The sequence below is a fragment of the Notechis scutatus genome, chromosome 4 (genome assembly GCF_049901735.1).
Source record: "Notechis scutatus isolate UNSWTSFEM ecotype Mainland chromosome 4, rNotScu1.2, whole genome shotgun sequence".
NCBI classification, from domain to species: domain Eukaryota; kingdom Metazoa; phylum Chordata; class Lepidosauria; order Squamata; family Elapidae; genus Notechis; species Notechis scutatus.
This window is the reverse complement of record NC_142012.1, coordinates 43502563-43523297: the sequence shown is the minus strand read 5'-3', so window position 1 is coordinate 43523297 and position 20735 is coordinate 43502563. Positions and strand designations below refer to the sequence as shown.

Sequence of the window (20735 nt, the reverse complement as noted above, 5' to 3'; positions counted from 1 at the left end):
CATGTTTTTGGCACCATAAACTTTGCATATTTTTATATTTAAAGTTTCCCGAGTAATTGTGAATTTGTTCATGTGAAAAAGACCATATTTCCTGGCTACTGTATTACATTTTAAAAGAATATGATGTCAGAATCAAACATTGGCTTATTAGGAAAGGATGTGCTCTTTTGTAAAGAAGCTAACATAATAATGTTCCAAGCACAGTCCATGATTATGGTTCTTCTGTATCTTACTTCATGAGCATGAAGACAATTCAAAATTATTGAGATTTATATGGACGTACTACTCTAGATGCCATGATGGACTGAATTTTATCTTAGATATTTTACTAGTTCCAAATAAGACAGAATGATCAGTTGATAAAACATAATAGAAGCAATCTGGATAGGATTGTTTCCTCTCTGAATGATGAGATTTTTGAGGAGTGTTACTCAGAATTGTAACGAAAGATTAGGAATTGGGTCAGTATTTTTCCCTGTCTGTAGCTGGTGTGACAATTGTACCCTTTCCTAGGAGTTTTGTCTGGTCATACAGATTTTCATCTGTTTAGTTTGTAACTTGCTAAATTTCAGGAGAGCAAAAGGCTTACCTGAAGCCTTCAGGCATTCTTGCAGTCCTCAGGTTGGGCACAAACAAAGTTTTTGGGATGGGTTGGTTGGTTGATTGCATTCTCGGGAAGTTTTAACCAGCAAAAGGAGTTTCTTGAATCTATTAGAGGCTTAAGATGCACATTATGTTTCTCTAACCCTGTATCAGAGTAGCTCATCCTTTTATTTTTCCTTAAAGCTTATTTATCTTAAAACAGCTCAAAGTCCCAAAAATAGACCTTTGGCCCAACTATGATTTTCTTTTTCAGCTGTTCTCCAGTGCTTAGATCTAACCAGCGGGGCCACTCTGGAAACAGCAAAGGTATGGCCTGCAGTGCCTCTGCCAGTGAAAATGAAGTTCGGGCGGCTCTCCCAAGCTTTGTTTTTGGCCACAACAGCCTCCTACAGCCCTCTGCCAGCAAAAATGGAGCTCAGGGTGGGACTCTGATTTCACTGGGAGTTGTTTGCAGGAGGCCATTGCGGTCAAAATGGAGCTTGTGAGGGCTGTACGTGGCACTCCCAAGCTCCTTGCTCGCTGGCAGAGGGCTGCAGGAGGCTGTCATAGCCAAAAATGGAGCTTGGGAGCCCCTTTTCGCTGGCAGAGCACTCTGGCCACCCCAGCCCCCCAAGGTCAAATGCAACCCTGATGCAGCCCTCAATGTAATTGAATTTGTTTAACACATTTGGGCCCCATGCACATAACCAGGTCTTTAAGGCCTTACAAAAGATCATCAGGACCAGGGCCATCCTAATTTCTGGAGTGAAAATGTTCCTGCTGGACCAAATTGTACAGATAGAAAATGGTAATATGCTGTGATTCCTTAAAAAAAATTGAAAGAAAGAAAAATTTGAAATAAATGCTTCAGGTATCACATAAGGAAATATCTCTCTGCTGTTCTGCAAGGTAGTCTACTTTTTTCAGGTACTGCATAAGCCTGAAAAACCACAATGCTTTTTAACAAATGAACTCGTGTTAAAAAAATAAATCAATTAGTATATATCGCTAATATAAACCTGCCTATAAATTTGAGATTTGTATTACTGCATCCCGCTAGCAGTAAAAGCTAGTCTGTAGGAAAAAAATTTTTAAAAATAGGCTCTTAGAATTATCCCTCAAATCATTGTATTGATTTCAGCTACTGTTACTGCTATTAGTGATATGTAGGCACTTGGAGGGCAGCATATATTTTCTGAAAATAAAATAAATGAACAAGTATTGTCCATGGCTTTTTAAGTTAGTGCCTTGTTTACATTGTTTTTCACTTTTAATTTGCATGGATTTGTATATATCTTTATTTTTTTTTATTTTTTTAAAATATATATAACACTGTGTTATAATATTTGTGTAAACTGATGAATAGTGGAATCACCAGGATAAATTGTCAAAGAATTTCTTTATCATTCTTAATAGAAATAGCCAATGTTCCAAAAGGAAAGAAACTAGAGTGAGAAGCTTAGAAGATTCAGGAATGAAATTGCTGGATATAAAATAATATTTGGAAAAAACTTTGAAGGATAGTTTTGATGTTGTATTAAGATCTCACAAAACTCTATTTTAGTTTTAATCAAAAGCAATTGTAAATAATTAGTCACAGAACTTTAAAATAACTCTTTTCAGAATGGAAAGATCAAGGGCCTAAGGTTTCATACTTTTTTTTAAATGCAAGAATTGTCTTCTTTATTTACTACTAAAATTCTCATTGTCATGAACTTTGAGTAAAATGGTTATCATAGGGCAACAGTTTTTGAACCTCAAATGGGCTAACTTACAAAATGTATCCAAAATGTGGTATGCATTACACCCAAGGGACTCAAATTGAGAAAGTTGTGTCTGCTTTGATGCTACTGCGCTGCTGCTGCAGTTGCATGATCTTCATTTTTAACATTAGGAGCCATGGCAGTGCAGGAGTTAGAAATGCAGTATTGCAGGCTAATTTTTTCCACAGCCAAGAGTTTCATTCTGATTGGCTCAAGGTTGACTTGTCCTTCCAAGGTTGGTAAAATGAAGGCCCAAACTATTGGATTCAATATGCTGACATTGTAAACCACTCAGAGACTGCTTTAAAGCACTATGGGGCAGAACACAGATCTTAAGTGCTATTGGGAAGGAAGGGAGGGAGGATTCTGAAGCTTCCTGCCAGCTTCCCACAAGGAAAGTTCAGGAGGAAGCAGAATTTGTTCTCAGTCCCATTGCCTCTCCACCCATAGTCATTCTGTTCTGTTTAGGTAAGGAAATAACTCTGAAATGATGACCCAATGGGGCACAGGTTGTCTGGTTCTACTTAATTGCCTAAAGACAGCTTAACGTCAACAAAGACATTATGGAAGGGTTTTTTATTGGTCCATGCCATGCACCATGAAATATTAAACAAAATGCAAACCCTATCTCCTAATGTTTAACCTGAGATTGCTATTCCATTCTGACTAACTGTGCGGGCTTTCTCTTAGAAACGGAACAATTTGTTATCCCTTTTTTATTCAATTTGTTATGCTTTTTTAGAAGTAGCATTGGGATGTCAAGTTAGTATAACTGAATATGCATTATTCATTCCAGCAGGTTCATTTCCTCTTTGCCTTTCACATGTACATTTTTTGAGAACATTTAGCAGAACAAGGTTCACAGAATTGATTGTTCCTTCAGTTGGAGATAAACATCAATCCATTAAAATGAAATTTAATTAACCTAGTTTCATCAAATAATTGGCTTAAACATTTATAAAGAAAATAATTCTGAAGTTCCAGTTAGCTAATTTTAACTTCAGTCAACAATTGCTTTACCTTTTTTGGTTTCTTTTACCCTTTTCATTAGGAATACAGTAGATTCGATGAAGTATTAAGAAATTTTAGTTTACACTTTGCGCAATTGAGGGGAATGTATTTGATTTAATGTAACTCAGGAAAATATAGAAACTTGTTCTTTTTCTAGTCATATTTCAGACCAAATAAAAAATCACAAATACCTAAAAAATGAAAAGATTTAAAGCTAAAAATAAATAGCAAGATTCAATACATGAGATCTGATAGTATCTATCATGATGACAATCTGAGTTTAGGAAGAATGATAAAAAGAAACTGAACTGACTGCAAAAAAAAGGTAGAATCTTTTCATGGGATTGGTAATGGAATATAAAAGAATCAGAAACTCAGTATACATGCTCAGGACGAACTAAGGATGCAATTGCAGCAAAAGTATCTTATTGTCTGGTACGGGTTTTGGAACATAGGTTCTTTGGAAGCAGTACTATTGCTGTGTGTTCAGATATTGACCATATCTCTTCACAAGATTGGTAGCTTTGCACACTTATTGATAAACATGCAATTTCCCCAGTAACTTAGATATAAAATATAGCTGTCTGTATTTTAGATACAGCTACAAACATAAGTTATAATTGAAAATTCATTGGAATTCAGAGGTACGTGAAATATTTTAAATATATATTGACAAGGTTTAATTGGTCATTAAACATGCTAAAAATAACAGAGTACATATCCTATAATTAACATTTGTCTGAAGAAGTCTCCATTGTGACAACTGTGTAATAACTATTGAACGATCTCTAACTATCCTAACTTAGGTAATGTATTTGTTAGCATATTTCCCAGAGGGAGATACAATGTTTGCTCAGTATTAAAGCAGTTGATAACAAGGTCTGTGCAGTTACAAATAATAGTGCTTTGTGTGCGATCTGCCACAACACTTTTCAGTAATGCTATTTGCATGTAGGCTTTTAATTAACATATAACTGTCACCACAGGTTGAGTACAGAAGGCTCTTGTATCCAGCAGAGAGATAAATGCCAATGCCACGTTACATGGGTTGGATAGCATACAGGAGGTCTATAATATAAAATGGACTTATAATTAAAAGCCACTCATTACAAAGTTATAAAAGAATGCCAGCAACCTGGCAATTTCATGGTAGAAGAGTATCATATTTACCTGAAAGAAAGATAAGCTTGAATTTAAAATGATTTGCCCTCCAAAAGTAAGAGTAGGTGGAAGAAGGGTATGTGTGTGGGTATGTGTCTTGTGTACATACAAAACCAGAAAAAGTCCTATGTAGTGCTCAGTTTCTCCTTACCTTATTAATCAAGGGTTGCTAATTTTAAACAAACAATCTTGAATACTCGCTCTTTCCATAAATGTGTGCAGGAATCACACTTAAATATGTCGTATGTATGTACATGTATCTTTGTGTGTCTTCAAAGCTTTCCAGAAAGGTAAAAGAGTTGGGGTATGTTGCTCTAAAGGGCACAGATCGTTAGTGAGAAGGTTTTATACTAGGATCTGATTAATGGCAAAATTAAGATAGGGACCTGGAGTATACCCAACCTATCTGATCTGATGGAATGAGAAGATACTGTCCATGAGAAGCAATCCTGCAAATAACCTGGACTAGTGACATTGACCTGGAAAGAATCTGAAATCAGTGCAGCTTATGCATCAGAAGTATAACATGGATAAACTGTAGAGCACCCAAAATGAGTGACTATGACCCAAATCTTTCAATCTAGGAATGAGTACAATTGATAACAGCAGATTAATTTGCAGCAAAGCTTCCCCTAGCCATAGCTGTTGCCTGTTCCTCAAGCAGGAGTTGTGAATCCAAGAAGGCCTCCAAATTGCTTTTCAGCTCTCTAGAACTAGGAGGACCACAAATCCAGAGCAACTACATTTTGTTAGGATTTTGTTGAAACTTTTTTTCCACATCCAAGCCTTTACAGTCTCAGACATTTGGCCAATACTTGGGTCAGTGTCCTTTGGCAGTATCAAAGAGATATAGTTGGCTATCATTAGGATAGTGGTCATACTGAATCGTGGGCCATCAGATGGCCTCTCACAGCAGATGTTAAGGAGGAAGGACAAAAGATCCAAACATTAGGCATCAGAGAGCAGGTGTCAGCAGATGTCTAAGGCTCAACTCTCCCTCTCCCCCTACTAATAGTTGAATCTGCTACAGAGGAATGAGGAGAACCACTCTAAACTAATGCCCCCCACACTCAACTCCCATAGCTGGTGAAGAAATATTGTGGTTTGTGGTATTGAAAACTATAGAGAAGTCCAAGAAAGCCAGGATAGTTGCAATATCCCATCTTTGATCATTCACAATTTAATCCATAAGTGTGACTGTCTCAGTGCTATAACCTAGCCTGAATATTGACTCCAAAACAACATAAATAATTTCAGAAAAGATTCATCAGATAGTCTCAACAAATATATAAAAATAAAGATTAATATTCTAAAATGTTAGGTGACTGTGATAATTAACTTAGTTAACACCGTGGGCTGTATGTCTGATATTGTATTGGATGCCACAAGGTTCAGTTCTAGGCCTGGTACAGTTACATTTTTACTATTATTTGATAAGGAAATGAAATATTCACCAAGTTTGCTGATGGCAAACAGTTGGTTAGGATATCTTGAAGACAGAAATTATACTAACAGGAGTGATATATTGGAAAAATACATTAAAAATAATAGAATGAAATTTAATAGAGACAAAATTCATCATTTAACAAACAGAAATAAAATGCAAGGTATAAAAGTTATCTGGTTTGGTATAGTAGTGGTAAAAATTCATGAATTGATTCTAAAGCTATATATCCAGATATAAACACATGAAGTATTAATTGTTTCATTTTTTTTTTTTTTGCACTGAACAAGCCACACCTCTAGGTTGGGGTATAGTCCTGGCCAGCATGCTTCAAAAAATAATTCAGATAAGCTGGAACAGTTCAGAGGAGGGCAGGGAGGCTGATCAGGAAATAGTTGAAAAAAGTTGAAAGAATTGGATGTGTTTAGCTTTGGGATAATCGACGGGATTATACTCTTCAGATAGCTGTAAAAAGAAATATAGGTGCTCAGAGTATATTTTCTGTCATTCTGCAGTACAAAACATGGAATAATTAAGGCTTTGCCTTAAGGAAGACAAATTTCTCTGGGTTGTTTTGTAGTATTGTTTTCAAGATCATAGCTTAATATCATTTTAGAAAATCCATCCCAAGAAGTGCTTTTCTAGTTTTTCTTCTTTTTTCTTCCTTTTCTTGGCAGAAAGATCTTGTTTCTTTTTTCAGCAAAGAAACTCTTGCATAAAGTAATCAGGTCTGGTCCATCTTCTCATCCTTCTGTCCCTCTGGCAGTTTTAGCTCCTCAATTTGTCATCCATACTTAAGCTTTGTTTCCCGTCCGCCACAATCTGGAGATCCCAATACCATTTCACAGAGTGCATCAATGAGCAGAGATTCCTGGAAGATAATACTTCCAGAGAGAGAGGATTCAAAATACTAACTGTATGGCCCAGCCAAGTAAGACCCCTGTTGCCAGGAGACTTTTTTTTTTCTTCAAGCTCTTCAGCTTACAAGTCTGCAGCACTTGATGGGCAGCACTCTGAACTCCTATAAAGTGTTGTACAAAACATTATTTGTGTGCAATTGATAGGTGGGAACTTGAGAACCCTGCTATAACTATCCTGCCATGTCTTTCTCTGCATGCACAGACTGTCAAGCCTCAAGATTCATACCTAAATTAGTATTTTCAAACTGGATGAAAATACGATGGAATCATAAAATGCAACAGATACAACTGATTTCTGCATTTAATTATTCAGGGAATGAAACATTTAATAAAGATAATCCTTTCGACAATGAATTTCAGAAAGCTGTAAACGTTTCCATCACATGCTATCATAATTTTGTTTAGCTATAATTTATCAAAATACTTTTAAAAATAATTACACGAAGGTAAGCAATTTCTGAACTATTCCGTGTGTTATCCTATTTTTTTAATATTTTTTCCTCAGGTCCTCCCATGCCATCTTCTTCATCTAGTCAATCCGTTATTGAACATTTACATTCCCCTCCTCCATCTCCAAATCTCCATGACAACCAGAGATGGTTGCTAAGTACTAGTGCTATCCAGCCAGTTCAGGACTCTGACACTGATGAGGACTATACTGCCAGCTCTTACCTAGTACAGACCGGTCCTGTTTCAGTTTTTGCCTCAGGTCATGGTAAGAATAGGACATCTTGTCCATAGTTTTTCTATTGCATCTTGAAATAAAATACTCTGACAAAACATTGTGTTTTTTTACTTTTTGTTTGAAAATGTATATGAAATAATATAGATTTATTTTATTTATTAAACAGAAAAAAGTAGAACTGAATTATCTTTAACTTTTCCAATGTTAAAATTAAAAAAAAACTAAACTAGATATAATAGGGTTCTAATTAGAAGAGCAAGGGGGTATTCTAAACTATAAATTTTTTTGGAACTTCTCAGCATTTGTCTAACAGTACAGTTCAATGTAGAAGTAAACTACAGGACTACATTAATTGGGGTTTATTCCCTGGGAAGTTTGTAAAGAGTGACAGCCTTAGCTCATATAATTTAAAGTAGACCTTTCAGAATCCTTAGGATCTGAGTTAGTTATGACTAAGTTCTATTGCTTACAGTAGGTTTATTTTAGATACAGGTACATACAACCTGACTGAAAGGAACAGGTTTTTCTGCTCAATTCTCCCCAAATTTTCTTTTTAGATTCTTAGAAATGCCCTACAAAGAATCAGTAGACTCTCTTGAGAAAAGGGGCATGGAAAAAGGAAAGGAGAATTTTGCAAAATGAGTTATATATTTTATCCTGAGAGTTGCTTTAAAATGTCATTGGCAGATATACCTCCTTTCCACAATACTGTATATATTATTTTCGGAGACCAGCAGGCTGTTATTGAAAAAAATGAAGGAAAAACCTGTCAGGATGTCTGCATGTGCCTACATCTATATCCAATATCATAACTTTCATAATGTTCGTAATTGTTGGAAGTTAGTAAGTTTAGTAAATATAAGTATATATGGATATGCTAATTCAAGTATTTTATCTTTTGTATATGATAGTTCTTAGAAGCTTTATAATTCCTTATAAAGTATTGTTTTAACTGATCAGCTATTTTCTTCTAAAAAATAGACATCCCAGAAAATCCAGCACTGAAGGAATATTTGTGTCATGTTTTATCGATGACAGAGAATAGTGAAAGAAACGAATGCTACAACTTTGAGATAGATCAGCTGTTGTGTGTTAAATCTTTTACTGCATTATGCTATTATTAAGAGCATATAATCAGGACAGTAAGGGATGCTTAATTTATTACTTCCAATTCAGCACAACTAAGTATTATTTTTCTTCCTAATAACATTGCATTCAGCTAAATGGAACATAAGACAATAGCTTGTTTTTTTTAATTCAACCAATCCCAAAGTTTCCAATATTTCAAGATTAGCTAACTTTTGCTTTTAATGTATTTATTCCAACCCTTGTTCAGTAATAGAATTAAAAGGAACTTCAATAATCATCTAGTCTTATTGCTCATTCAGACTAAGATTTATTAAATCATTTCATAGAGCTGACTAGCCAATCTTTGTTTAAAGACCCTCAGTGAAAGTGAACGTATCAGTTTATGAGGCAACCTATTGCATTTATTAGTAGTTCTTAACCATCAGAGAGAAATAATGCTAACATCTAACTTGAATCCATTTTTCAATGTTATTTCAAATCATTGGTTGTGCTCTGGTCCTGGCAGGTAGTAGATAACAAGACATTTTCTTTTTATATAACAACTCTTTAGATATCTGAAGACTGTTATCTTGTTTCTTTTTCTAAGTCTTTTTCCTGCTAAACATAAACTTTAACTGATATCACAGGATTTAGCTTCCAGTCCCTCATAATTTTAGTTGTCACTTTTGAACTCATTTGATGATGTCCATTTTAGATTGTAATGGTCAGAACTGGACACAAGATTCGAAATGTAGCCTGATCAGGGTAGGGTAGAGTAGAGGCAATTTCTTCTGGTAATATGGACTATTAAGGAGGTCACTTATAAGACTAAATTATTGCATTTGATGATCATCAGGAAGCGTTAACTGATACAAAATGCAACAGCCTGTTATAATGTTTTTACTATCATGCTACACCAGGGGTATCAAACTGAATTTCTTTGAGAGCCAGATCAGCATTGTAGTTCTTCGTTGGCCGGCTGGGGGGGGGGGAGGGAGGGAGAGAAGGGACAGATGCCTCCTGAAGCATAATACCAGCAGAAATGGGGCGAGGGAGATCGATCACATGCACCTCCCCACTGCCTGTTTTCAGCCAGCAGCACTTTGCCAGCCAAAATGGGCCATGGGGAGCGCGTGTGCCCCTCTGCGGCCTGTTTTCGCTGGCAGAGGCACTGTGGGCTGATCCTTTGCTATTTCTGCGAGTGAGATTTAAGCACCCCATGGGTCGGATCAGGCCCGCGGGCCTTGAGTTTGACACCCCTGAAGGAGGTACATATATTGCTAGTGTATTTTCTAGTAGAATTCAAGCTTCAGATTAAATTAAGTCTATCAGGTACCAAGTATTTCTAAGATTCTCTTTCCAAGACTGACTATCCCGTTTAAGCCAAGCAGAGAAAATCTTACAAATATCCCTACTTAATATCAGGCATTTGGGTAGACTGTTTTAAAAGGCATTCAGAGATTATTCTTTTCTATTGGAGTTTCCCTCCATTGGAAAGTATTGGCTCTTAAAGCAACAGTACTTCAGACTTTCACCATTATACTTTTAAGCAAAGATACATTTTTGAGTGAGAATAAATATAGAGAATTATGGTCAGTACAATATTATATGAAATTATAATTGCAATACAATTAAGTCAAATTGAGAACTTGTTTTTCTTCAAGTATCCTATGAAAGTGAAATCTACGCATCAAAGAATCCACATTTTGGATGGGGTATAAGTCTATGTCTTAAGTTATAGTACAGGAATGGTTTCCACTTTGAATTAAATTCCATGCCATGTGTTTAGGGGATCATTCAAAGTCTCATATCTGTTCCTTCATGTGACTGCTACCCTTTCAGAATTGCCATTGGAACAAAGTGTGAGCCATATGGTTTATGACAAAGGGTAGTTTATAAAAATTTAATAAGTGCATTCTTGCTCATATTCAATTTCAAACTATTTTCCGCTTCAAATTCCTTAAACCAACAAGCAGTTGTATGCGAAAGTCTAGGCACCTCTGGCCAAATTATTTGTTTCCATTAATTCCTTAGCAAGATAGAAGCAAGTGCAGAAGTTTGAATTCTAGCCAGGTATTTTAGCCAGGTTTTATAACATCTCTTTTAGCAGAAATAAAAATTTCTACATATTTTTCTGCTGTCTTATTTATAAATTTATTCCTAGTGCTTTCTTAGTTTCCTACAAAATTTCCTGTACTTGTTTTTAGGATTCCCCCACCACCAGAATTAAAATAATTCTGCTATGACATTTCTAAAATATTCTTAGGTCTTCCTGCATTGTACTACATGTTGAGATTTTTTTTTTCATGGATGTCTTGATGCTGAAGGTAATTCCAAACCCCTTAGTTCTAAATACTTAATTATTGATGTGGATTTGAATATTTCAAATTGTTATCTTGCTGAATATCAAATATTTTTTTCAATCTCAGTTTCTTCACTGTCTCTGGCATATTAGATTGCTTTCCAGGGAAAATTCTGAATTTTCCCAAACCAATCTACAAAACAGAAGCCACAAATCATCCCAACCAACCTGCTGAGAAGCTTAGCTGACACAGAATACTCCTCAGATCATACACCAGTATTGTTTTTATAACAATTATTTGATTGAAAGAGTTATTGGAAGCCTTTTCTTCAAAAATCATCTGAAGTATGTAAAATAATGTTTTCTGAAGTCAAATGTTTTGAAAGAAAATGCTTTGCCTTGATAAAACAAATATGGAACTGATTTGTCACAATCATATGAGATAGATTTAGAGGAAAAGGAGTGTAGTATTTTCAGGAGAAAAAAAACCTTGTTAACTATTAAGCACAGTTTAGAGATAATGACGGAAAAAACTAAAGTTCAGAATGAGATATTTATAAGATGAATATTAAGAACAAAAAACTATACTCAAGATAAAAGGAAACAAATCCAGTACACTAGTTCTCTACACAAATGTTGGAATGTTAACAAAAAGCAGAACTTATTCAACTTCTGTTTATCCTCAGTTTTCTGCAATTAAGTAATATGCAACTATAAAAAGAAGATAGAAAGAGTATCTTTTTTACTTCCAGTTAAATTTGAAAAAGATAATTATATCTTATGATATTAAAAATACTAGCTGAACTGGCACAAACTGTACTGTAATGGACAGACGGGATAGGAATAGCTTTGAGGAACAAAAGGATGAATCGCAACCAAGACTATGGTCAGATAAAAGTAATGCAAGTCTGAGACACAAATGTAATTTCAGAAGGTGTCTCAGACAGAACTCTCCATATTTTCCACAAAGATAAAGAGAAGAAAAGTGGTAAACCTATTCAAATTTACAGTATTCTCTTACTGTAGCCTAATAAAACTAGTGTTAGGATTCATAACTGATTTCCCAGTCTGACCTGTATAATATTTAAGAAATCATGGGTGATGGGTCAGATAACTGAAAGAGAAAAATGTTTGTATCTTAAAAAAAAAAAAAGGAGAATCTGAAGAATTACAGTCCAATCACAATCCATGCACCTCTTATCAGGCTTCATTTTCATTTTCAGAACGGTAACAAAGCCCACATAATTTTTATGTTGAAAGTTGAAATGAGTTGAAAGTTTGAAAGTGTATCTGATTCTGCAATTGAATCTAATGTGAAATGTGATAATAGAGCTGTGCAGTATTTTGGATTTGAAGAGCATAAACAACATCTGCCTACAATTCATTAAAGCTGGTGGTTGTTGTTTTTTGTTTCTTTGTTTAGATTCATGCAGTTGTCCTCTTGTGGGTGTCATGCAGTCATAGATTAAAAAAGAACTATTATGTTACCAAAATTCTTGTGCACAAGAATGCTACCTTCACTTCCTAACCTAGCTATGACAAGGTACCTTTTAGATTAGAACTAGTTTAATGAATTTCTGAAGGTTGCAATTTGTGCTGTGACATGTGAATCACCAAAAGAACATTTTGGAAAGAGCTGAAATATAGTTGAAATGACTTAACCATGTCAAAAGAACAAGCTGAATTTGGTTCCATTTTGGCTTTTTTGGAGTGGGGAGCTGCTGTAATGTATAATAGAACTGCTGCACTATAAGGACAGGTTTTAGTTCTACCTAAATTGATTCAAGCAGTAATTCATGGAATTGATTCAGTAGTTGGAAAAAATAAGTGTTTTAATGACTATATCACACCCACCCTTGTTTCATTGATTGATGTTCTGACTATGCCATGGTTGAGATCAATAAACAAGGAATGCTTTGAATATGGGCGTGGTTAACGAGTATTTATATAAAAGCAGCCAATGTTGTTTGGTTTCCTAGGTAACAAAGGAAAATATTGAGAATTTTGTGTTCACAATATGTTATTCTGTCTGTATCCTTGTAGTCTTGAATTCTGACAAATTATTTTGTGGCCTATTTCACAGCAACCAAACTGCAGAAATAGTAATTGCATTATTTCTTGTGATTGCTGCTATTAAATACAGTGCAATTCATTTCTGAATAAATAGGAAATACAATACAGATTGTAACCTTCAGATTGTAGCCTTTTTCATGTGAATGAAAAAATAGTATTCCATGGGTTAGTGAACTATATCAATTACTAGTTAATCACATGAAGAAAATGTTTGCTTGCTAATTGAGTACATATAAAGTAAATTTCATTTACACACATGAATGAAAGCTTATGTGGTGGAAATCACGTGGAGGCACAGATCAATTATTTTTTATCCCAACTTGGGAATTATTAGTAAGTAAATAAAAGGACATGTGGTTTCATCTCAGAAGTTCTGTATCTGAAAAAAATATTTTTTCCTAATTTGCATTAAAGCACTGTGATAATAAGCAACAATTACACTTTTGATGTTATTGCACAAAGAATGTGATTATGTAATGATGTATGATATCTGATGAAAATGCATAAGTTGTATTGTTTGTGGGATGACATAATGGCATATCAGTTTCTTTTCTTGGCTTCTCTTAGACCATGGGTGTCAAACTCAATTTCATTGAGGGCCACATCAGGGTTGTGTTTGACCTGGGGAGGCAGAGTGGGCGTGGCTGGTGTAGGAATGGCCAGCTTAACCTCACTGGTGTCGGAGGCACCTGTGGTGGCCAAGTGCTAAGGCAGAACTTCCTTCAGACCCTCCCTCACTCTCACTATAATCTCCTCCCTCCCTCCCTCCCTCCCTCCCTCCCTCCCTTCCTTCCTTCCTTCTGTTTCCTTTAGCTTTCTTCTTCATTCTCCTTGCTTCTTCCTTCCCGTCGTTCCTTATTTTTTGTTTCTTGCTCTCTTCGTATCTTACCTTCTTTTTCTTTCCTTTTTTCCTTTTCTGTCCCTTCTTGCATGCTCAAATGCAAAAGGGGAAACCTTTCTCCTTTTGTTTTGTTTTTAGTTTGTTTTGTTAGCCCTCTGCCAGTAGCTCTGTTTTGGCCAAGACGGAGCTCTGTTTTGGCCAAGACAGCTTCCTGCAGCCCTCTGCCAGCAAAAACAGAAAATAAATATTCTTGATTCTCACGTACTATTATCATCATCCCTTGTTATTAAATATAGGCAATACTCTATCTATCCATCCATCCGTCTACACACACACACACACACACATATATATATATTTCAAAATGACCATCAGAGCATTAGTATTTCTACTCCCCTCTCCTCATCTGAAAAGAAATCTGTTCCATACGCAAAACACAAGCAGAGGAGAGGAGTTTCAGTTTTAGTTTCACAGCAACAAGCAGCTTTAGTACAGAACAATTGACCTAAACCACGTCCAGGCTCCTTGCTGTCTCCTTCTTGCTCACAGCAAATACTGCTTCAGTTTCCAAACAGTCCTCAACTCTCACACACTGACAGGGCGCTAGCCAGATAATACTGGTAGGCAGAGATAGACTTTTTTTCTCCTTATTTTCTTTCCCAAAAACTAGGCCCGATCACATCGTTTTGGTGTGGGTGTGGGTGTGTGTGTGTGTGTGTAGAGGGAGGGAGGGAGTGTTTGGTGTGGAATGTATAGGAGTGCACTAAAATTTAAATTTGATTATCTTTTTTACTATTTCTTTAGGAATTGATTAAAATCATTATTAAAACTAGCTTTAATTTCTATTATATAAATAAACATTAATTGATGACTATTATATTTGCTGTGAAATGAATTTACTACAATAAATTCATTTCAAAATATGATCAGTTAATCACTGATTTATCAAATAAATTTCATTCTATACAAATTTGTTTACACCAGTGCATTATTCAGTTACATGCTACTATTTATTTCTGTCTTAGCTATTCTATAATAACAGGTGCAGACAGGTAGTATACAGATGCACTAGCTGGATACCCACGCTTTGCGACGCCACTGGGCTATGATTGGGCTATGCAGGAGAAATCTGGTTCACAATCCGTTGACTCAGTGGTGGTCAATGATTGAAACACATAAGGGAATATCGCTCTCAGCGCCTTGAGTCTGGAAGCAGTTCCATAGGTGGAAGATGTAGACATTTTGGTGAGGTACTGACATTTAGTACTGTAAAGAGCCCCAGACCGCTCCTGAGTGAAGGAATGGAACATCTGCCAGTTTGAACTGAGGTAACGGAATATGAGGCAACTGGCAGTGATCAGGCTATGTAGAAGAAATCCGGTTCACAGTCTGTTGGCTCAGTGGTGGTCGATTATTGAAACACACAAGGGAATATCGCTCCCGCTGCCTTGAGTCTGGAAGCAGTTCCATAGGTGGAAGGTGTATAAATTTTGGTGAGATACTGACGTTTAGTACTGTAAGGAGCCCCAGACTGCTCCTGAGCTCTCCAGTACCCTCTGATGTTCTGCAGTGGAGAAGATGGCTATTACATCAATATACCTCAGTGCGACGCAAAGACCAAGGGTCCTCTCAAGAAGACTGTGTCGGCTGCTGACTTTTACAGCTACAGGATAATGGAGCATGATGGTGAAGATACTACCTACTGCTCTTCTGCAACCTTGTGAGGTTGGCAGTTGGAACAGAGGCAACTGGCAGTTGGAACAGAGTTGGAACAGAAGATATTAGAAACACCAATCAAGCAGAACACAGCAAACTCCAAGACCAATAAACACAGACCAAGACTCCCAACCAATCAGGATGAAGAAAAAAACCATTCTGGCACAGCAGTAGGCTAGCTCCAAATTTAAAACTAAAATGGCTGTGAAAGTCTGACTCACAGACGAACACAATACAGAAGCCTGATGATGGCAGATGAGATTCTGCCGAAAAGTTGCTACAACTTTAAAAGCACAACTATAATGACATGGGAAAATACCCGAACAAAGCTGAATACCATGTGTGTATGTATGTGTATGTATGTATGTATGTGTATACACACACACACACACACACACACACACACACACACACACACAATTTCGGAAAAACAATGGATGCCCAAAATTTGTATTTTTGTTATTTAAGTGAGGAGAGAAAATAGTTTTGTTCCAACCATTATGTATGCATTCATCTTTTTACTGTTGGCAACATATGTTGAAATATGCTCAGAAGGAATATCTTCCAAACTCCTAGATTATTACTTGGCTTCTTCATATGCACAAATGCTTATATAAATACATGTTTCTTGATTTATCAAAAGGCTTTCATATGATACTAGTGTCATTTTTCAGAGGCTAGGTTTTCTAGAAGAGCTGCTTTATACAAAATTTGTTTGTGTTTTATATCTAGTATTCAATGTGGCATATGCAACTTCATAAAAAAGTAATAAAAAATTTGTGAATGTTTATATATTGGAAAAATGTTAATTTCGATGGTGCAAACTTAGTAAAATGAAACATGCCTATTACATGTCTATTTTTCCCTGAAATATGTGAAATTTATTCAAATTCATTAATTTGCACTAGCACAGATACATTTGAAGCATACATCCAGAACAACAATGCTGAGTATTGTATCATTTACATTCAAAGATCAATATTTTTTTAAAATTTCTTTGTTCAAAATGCTGCAGGAAAACATAATAACTTTTAAAAATTAATAAACCTTCCCAATCCTTCACAAATTATTATTTCTGACTCTTTCTTATAATTGACTTGACTAATCTATCTTGTGCTTCTTATCCTGCCAAAAAGCTGTCAGCATTGCACTTCCACTGCAAAAAAAGTATACGGTTCTGTTTAATTAAACATTTAGTTGTTCTGCCAAAAGCAAATTGAAGTCCCCCCTCATTTCAACTTTGTCTCACCAAAATCAAATTATACAAAGTGGCGGGCAATTAGTTATAATAAAAGTACTGGATATTAAATTTGCTTTCCATTTTTTAAACAGTATTTTTGATCTTTTATTTGAGTGAAATGCTAAAAACAATTATTTATTTACTAATTGTAACTATACCATTCTATTTTCCTCAGTATAATTCCAAGAAGGGGTATCTGCCTGTTGATAATAGGAATTTAGAATAAAACATGCATAGAGTGATAACCATATTTTACACTTACATTTGAAGTACAAGAATTAACCAGAAAGATACATTCTCCATTGTGGAGATAGCATCCAGGATTGAGTTGTCAGTTGCTGCTTGCTGATTGGACTGAGTCTGTCAGATCTGTGAGGACACTCCCCTGTTGCTAAGGGTGCCCCAGAAATTGACTCAGTCAAGCAGCTAGGACGACGTGTTATTGAATGCTTTTCAAATTCAAAGTTTAACTTGTTACAATAGGAAAATCCAATCCTGAATGCTATTGAATTGACAGCAGGCTCTCGGTCTACCAATTGAGTGGCTGAAAAAACACCGATCGCTCAGGGCTTCGGCCCGGAGTGAAGTGGAAAGATCAGCTGAGGGCCAATTCTCTTAAAGTAAGGAGAAGTTGGGACTGTGTGTCTGAGGATATCTCCACACCCTGGTGGCTTTGGCTAGGGAGGGCTAGTGTGTAGCTTATACGGCCGCCAGAGCCTTTTTATCCGCAGCTGCATTTTGAAAGGGCGCGAAGCAGCTGTCATCGGTAAGGGCTTTTTAGCACCTTTTTTCCGCTTTTGATGTTTAGCGGTCTAGTGGAGGGTTTTTTTTGCTTGTGCCTTTGCAGGATAGGTCAGCAGTTAAACTCAGAGAGAGAAGGCTGCCTGTCAGTTAGCCAAAACGGCAGATTTGTCTGATAATGCCAGCCACGCGAACAGGAGAGCGGAGGAGATGGCTCGCTGGCCGTCATGCTCTCTAAGCCCTGTAAAAGCAAATGTCTCAGCCTCAGCAGAAGACCCCAAGCCAAGAGTCAAGGCTGCAGGAGCTCGAAAGAGCTCCAAGGCAGTAGAGTGAGATGAGCATCACAGGGACAAGGCGCTGAACAGGCTGTGGGCTAAAGGACAGAGAGAAGCAGCCCAGGCAAGCCTGGAAGCTGTTCCCAACAGCACCAGTGTGGATTCCCACCAAATTGAGGAGCGACCATTAAAAAGACAAGCCAGGTCTCGTCACAATGACAGGAGGCAGTTGCAGGAGCTGGCCACAGGGACCTGAAGAGCAATTTAGCTGGCAAGAGTCTGAAATCTCTTAAAACTTCAGAGGGAAGAGATTTTTTTTCTGTCTGCCCAGCAACAGAACAGACTGCAACAAATGTCCAAAGAACCAGAGTGGCTCCAGAGGCCACTTTCACACCCAAAGCTGCTGGTCTTCGTCTAGCAGGGGGACAAGATCCAGATGTGCAGTTCAACATGCAGGCTCTACTTGTGGGGGCAGTGAAGCGGGTATCTGCAGCTTTACAACAATCTAGGAGATCTCCCTCTGTAACCTCCTATGCCTCTTCCAGGCACAAATTAAGACCAACCTCTCAGTTTCGTGATGACATATCCAGCTATTCACAAGATGATTATTACGCTCCCTCTCTATGTAGCCATTCTGCCCATTCTGATATGGAAGACCAATTAGGGAGAGATCTCTCAGATGATGAGGACCTGGATTCTGAGGGCCCCATAATTTGGGCCTTTTTTCAACCTGTCTTATTCAAGTCGCTCCTCTTTAAGGCAAAGAATGCCACAGGGCAAGGCATCATCTGACCCAGTTGATGCCTCTGAAGATACTAATGATCCACTCTTCTCAGAAAAGACAGTAACTGCAGATGTCATCCCTGCGCCAAAGATGTTTACAACTGTCATTCAAAGACACAATAGTCTTCGCCTGGGTCAGGTCCCAGTCCTTCTTCCCTGGATAAGAGGTTGTTTAATGTGGGAGCGGATCTTTTCAGAGCCCTTGAAGTTCCCACAGTGGATGCCACAGTAGCTGTCTTGCAATCCAACTCTGACATTCCTGGGGAGTCCGAAGACTCATTGAGAATGGAGGACAAGAGGGCTGAACACACATTTCAGAGAACTCGCCAGTCAGCAGCTTGGGCAGTGAAGGCACCCACTGCCGCATCCTTTTTCAATAGGGCATCACTTACCTGGCTATGGGAGCTGCAAGAAATGATTCCAACAAATAATTTGAGGTCTCATCAGCATATTAATAAGCTTCTAGCAGCTGTTGAATTCTTGGCCGATGCCACCCTTAGTGCAGCCAGATTTGCCTCAAAAGTGATAGGATCTTCTATAACATCTTGCCATCTGCTTTGGCTCAAGCAATGGCAGGTTGATATGAGGCATAAGTGGAGGTTGGTGACTGCCTCCTTCAAGGGGAATAAATTGTTTGGGAAGCCCTGGACAAGGTGCCGATGTACTCCAAGGACTAGGGGAAGATCTTGCCTTCCAGGTCCAGAAGGAGCGATTTCCGCTTCATGCCTTATTTCCACCATCCCTCCTTTAGGATACCTGAAGCTGGCGGGGGGTGTTCTAGGCCCCAGAGACCCTTCATCCCCAGGCAGGTTCAACACCAGGACAGGACAGGTAGAAACTGCCAGTTCAACAACCAGCGGCTCTTTCTAGGGGCTGGGATCGTCCCTTCAGACGCCCCAGATAAATCTGCTGCCAATCCTCCCATTGGGGGAAGTCTGGTCTTGTTTTCCAGGCATTGGGAGGAAGTAACCACAGACACCTGAGTCCCGGAGACAGTCCAATCAGGCCTTTCTATAGAATTCCTCTCCATACCACTGAGATTTTTACTTCATTGCCCTGTTTCTCAGAACAGAGAAAGAAGGGTCCTCATGGAAACAGCTATTCAGCACTTGCTAGAGATCCAGGCTATTCAGCCGGTGCCTGAGGACCAACGGGATGGGATTTTATTCCATTTTGTTTGTAATACCAAAGGCCTCGGGGGGGTGGGGGGGGAATAGAGGGCAATTCTGGATTTGAAGTGTCTAAACCGCCAGGTAAAATACAGGCGTTTTAAGATGCATTCTCTCAGTCTATTCTGAAAGGAATTAGGGAAGAGGATTTGCTCATTTCCATAGATTTAACTGAGGCCTACATTCATGTTCCCATTCTTCCGGCCCATAGACAATTCTTCAGGTTCTGTTATAACGGTAGGCACTTTCAGTACAGGGCCTTGCCCTTTGGTCTTTTATCTGCTTCCAGAACATTTGCGAAGCTATTAGCAGCCCTGGCAGCCCACCTTTGGGCTATTCCAGTCAGAGTCCAGTGCTATCTGGATGATACTCTGGTCCAGTCCTCCTCCCCATCTCAAGCAGCAGAGGACTTGGAGATCACCATTCAGGTGCTACAGGAACATGGCTTTTCTGTCAACAAGGCCAAAAGTCACTTCATTCCCACCAATAGCTTGTTCCATCTGGGAGCTGTAATAGATACCATATTGTGCAAAGTGTCTTTGTCCCAGGAGCATCAGGAGAGTATCGGAATTGATTGGGCAAGTAAAATCTAAGAACAGGGTACCCCTGGCTATGCTTTCTAAGCTTCTAGGTAAAATGGTCTCAGGCACTAATATAGTGCCCTGGGCTAGATTGCATGCCAGGGCACTCCAATGGTTTCTTCTCCCTTATCAGAGGACAGGCAGGAGTTGGTTCCAAATGGGGGTGGGGAAGAGAAACCAGGACATGGAATGCTTGATGGGTACAGAGATGATAGTTATTTGTGTTAACAGTTATTTAATTACTTTTTAATAGATCTGTCAAATTACTAATTTTAGTGGTGGCAACAATAAAGACTGTAGAAAGCAACCTTTTAAGGAAAGTGTTTCTATTAGCAAATGATGTCCTGAATATTGTTCTGTGATAAGTAAGATTGATAAAT

General features: G+C 37.7%; 1 protein-coding gene across 27 annotated transcripts in view; it reads left to right on the top strand.

Moving 5' to 3' along the window:
* Positions 1-20735, top strand: part of TENM3 (teneurin transmembrane protein 3) — a 708976-nt gene that overhangs the window by 506008 nt on the left and 182233 nt on the right. For 17 of the 27 annotated variants that reach the window (XM_087963269.1, XM_087963268.1, XM_087963272.1 and 14 more), the window contains one exon: positions 7387-7596. The exons of the other annotated variants lie outside the window; for them this stretch is intronic. In XM_087963269.1, the coding sequence (XP_087819395.1) occupies positions 7387-7596 (210 nt within the window). The remainder of the gene's footprint in view (positions 1-7386; positions 7597-20735) is intronic. 27 annotated transcript variants of the gene reach the window in all.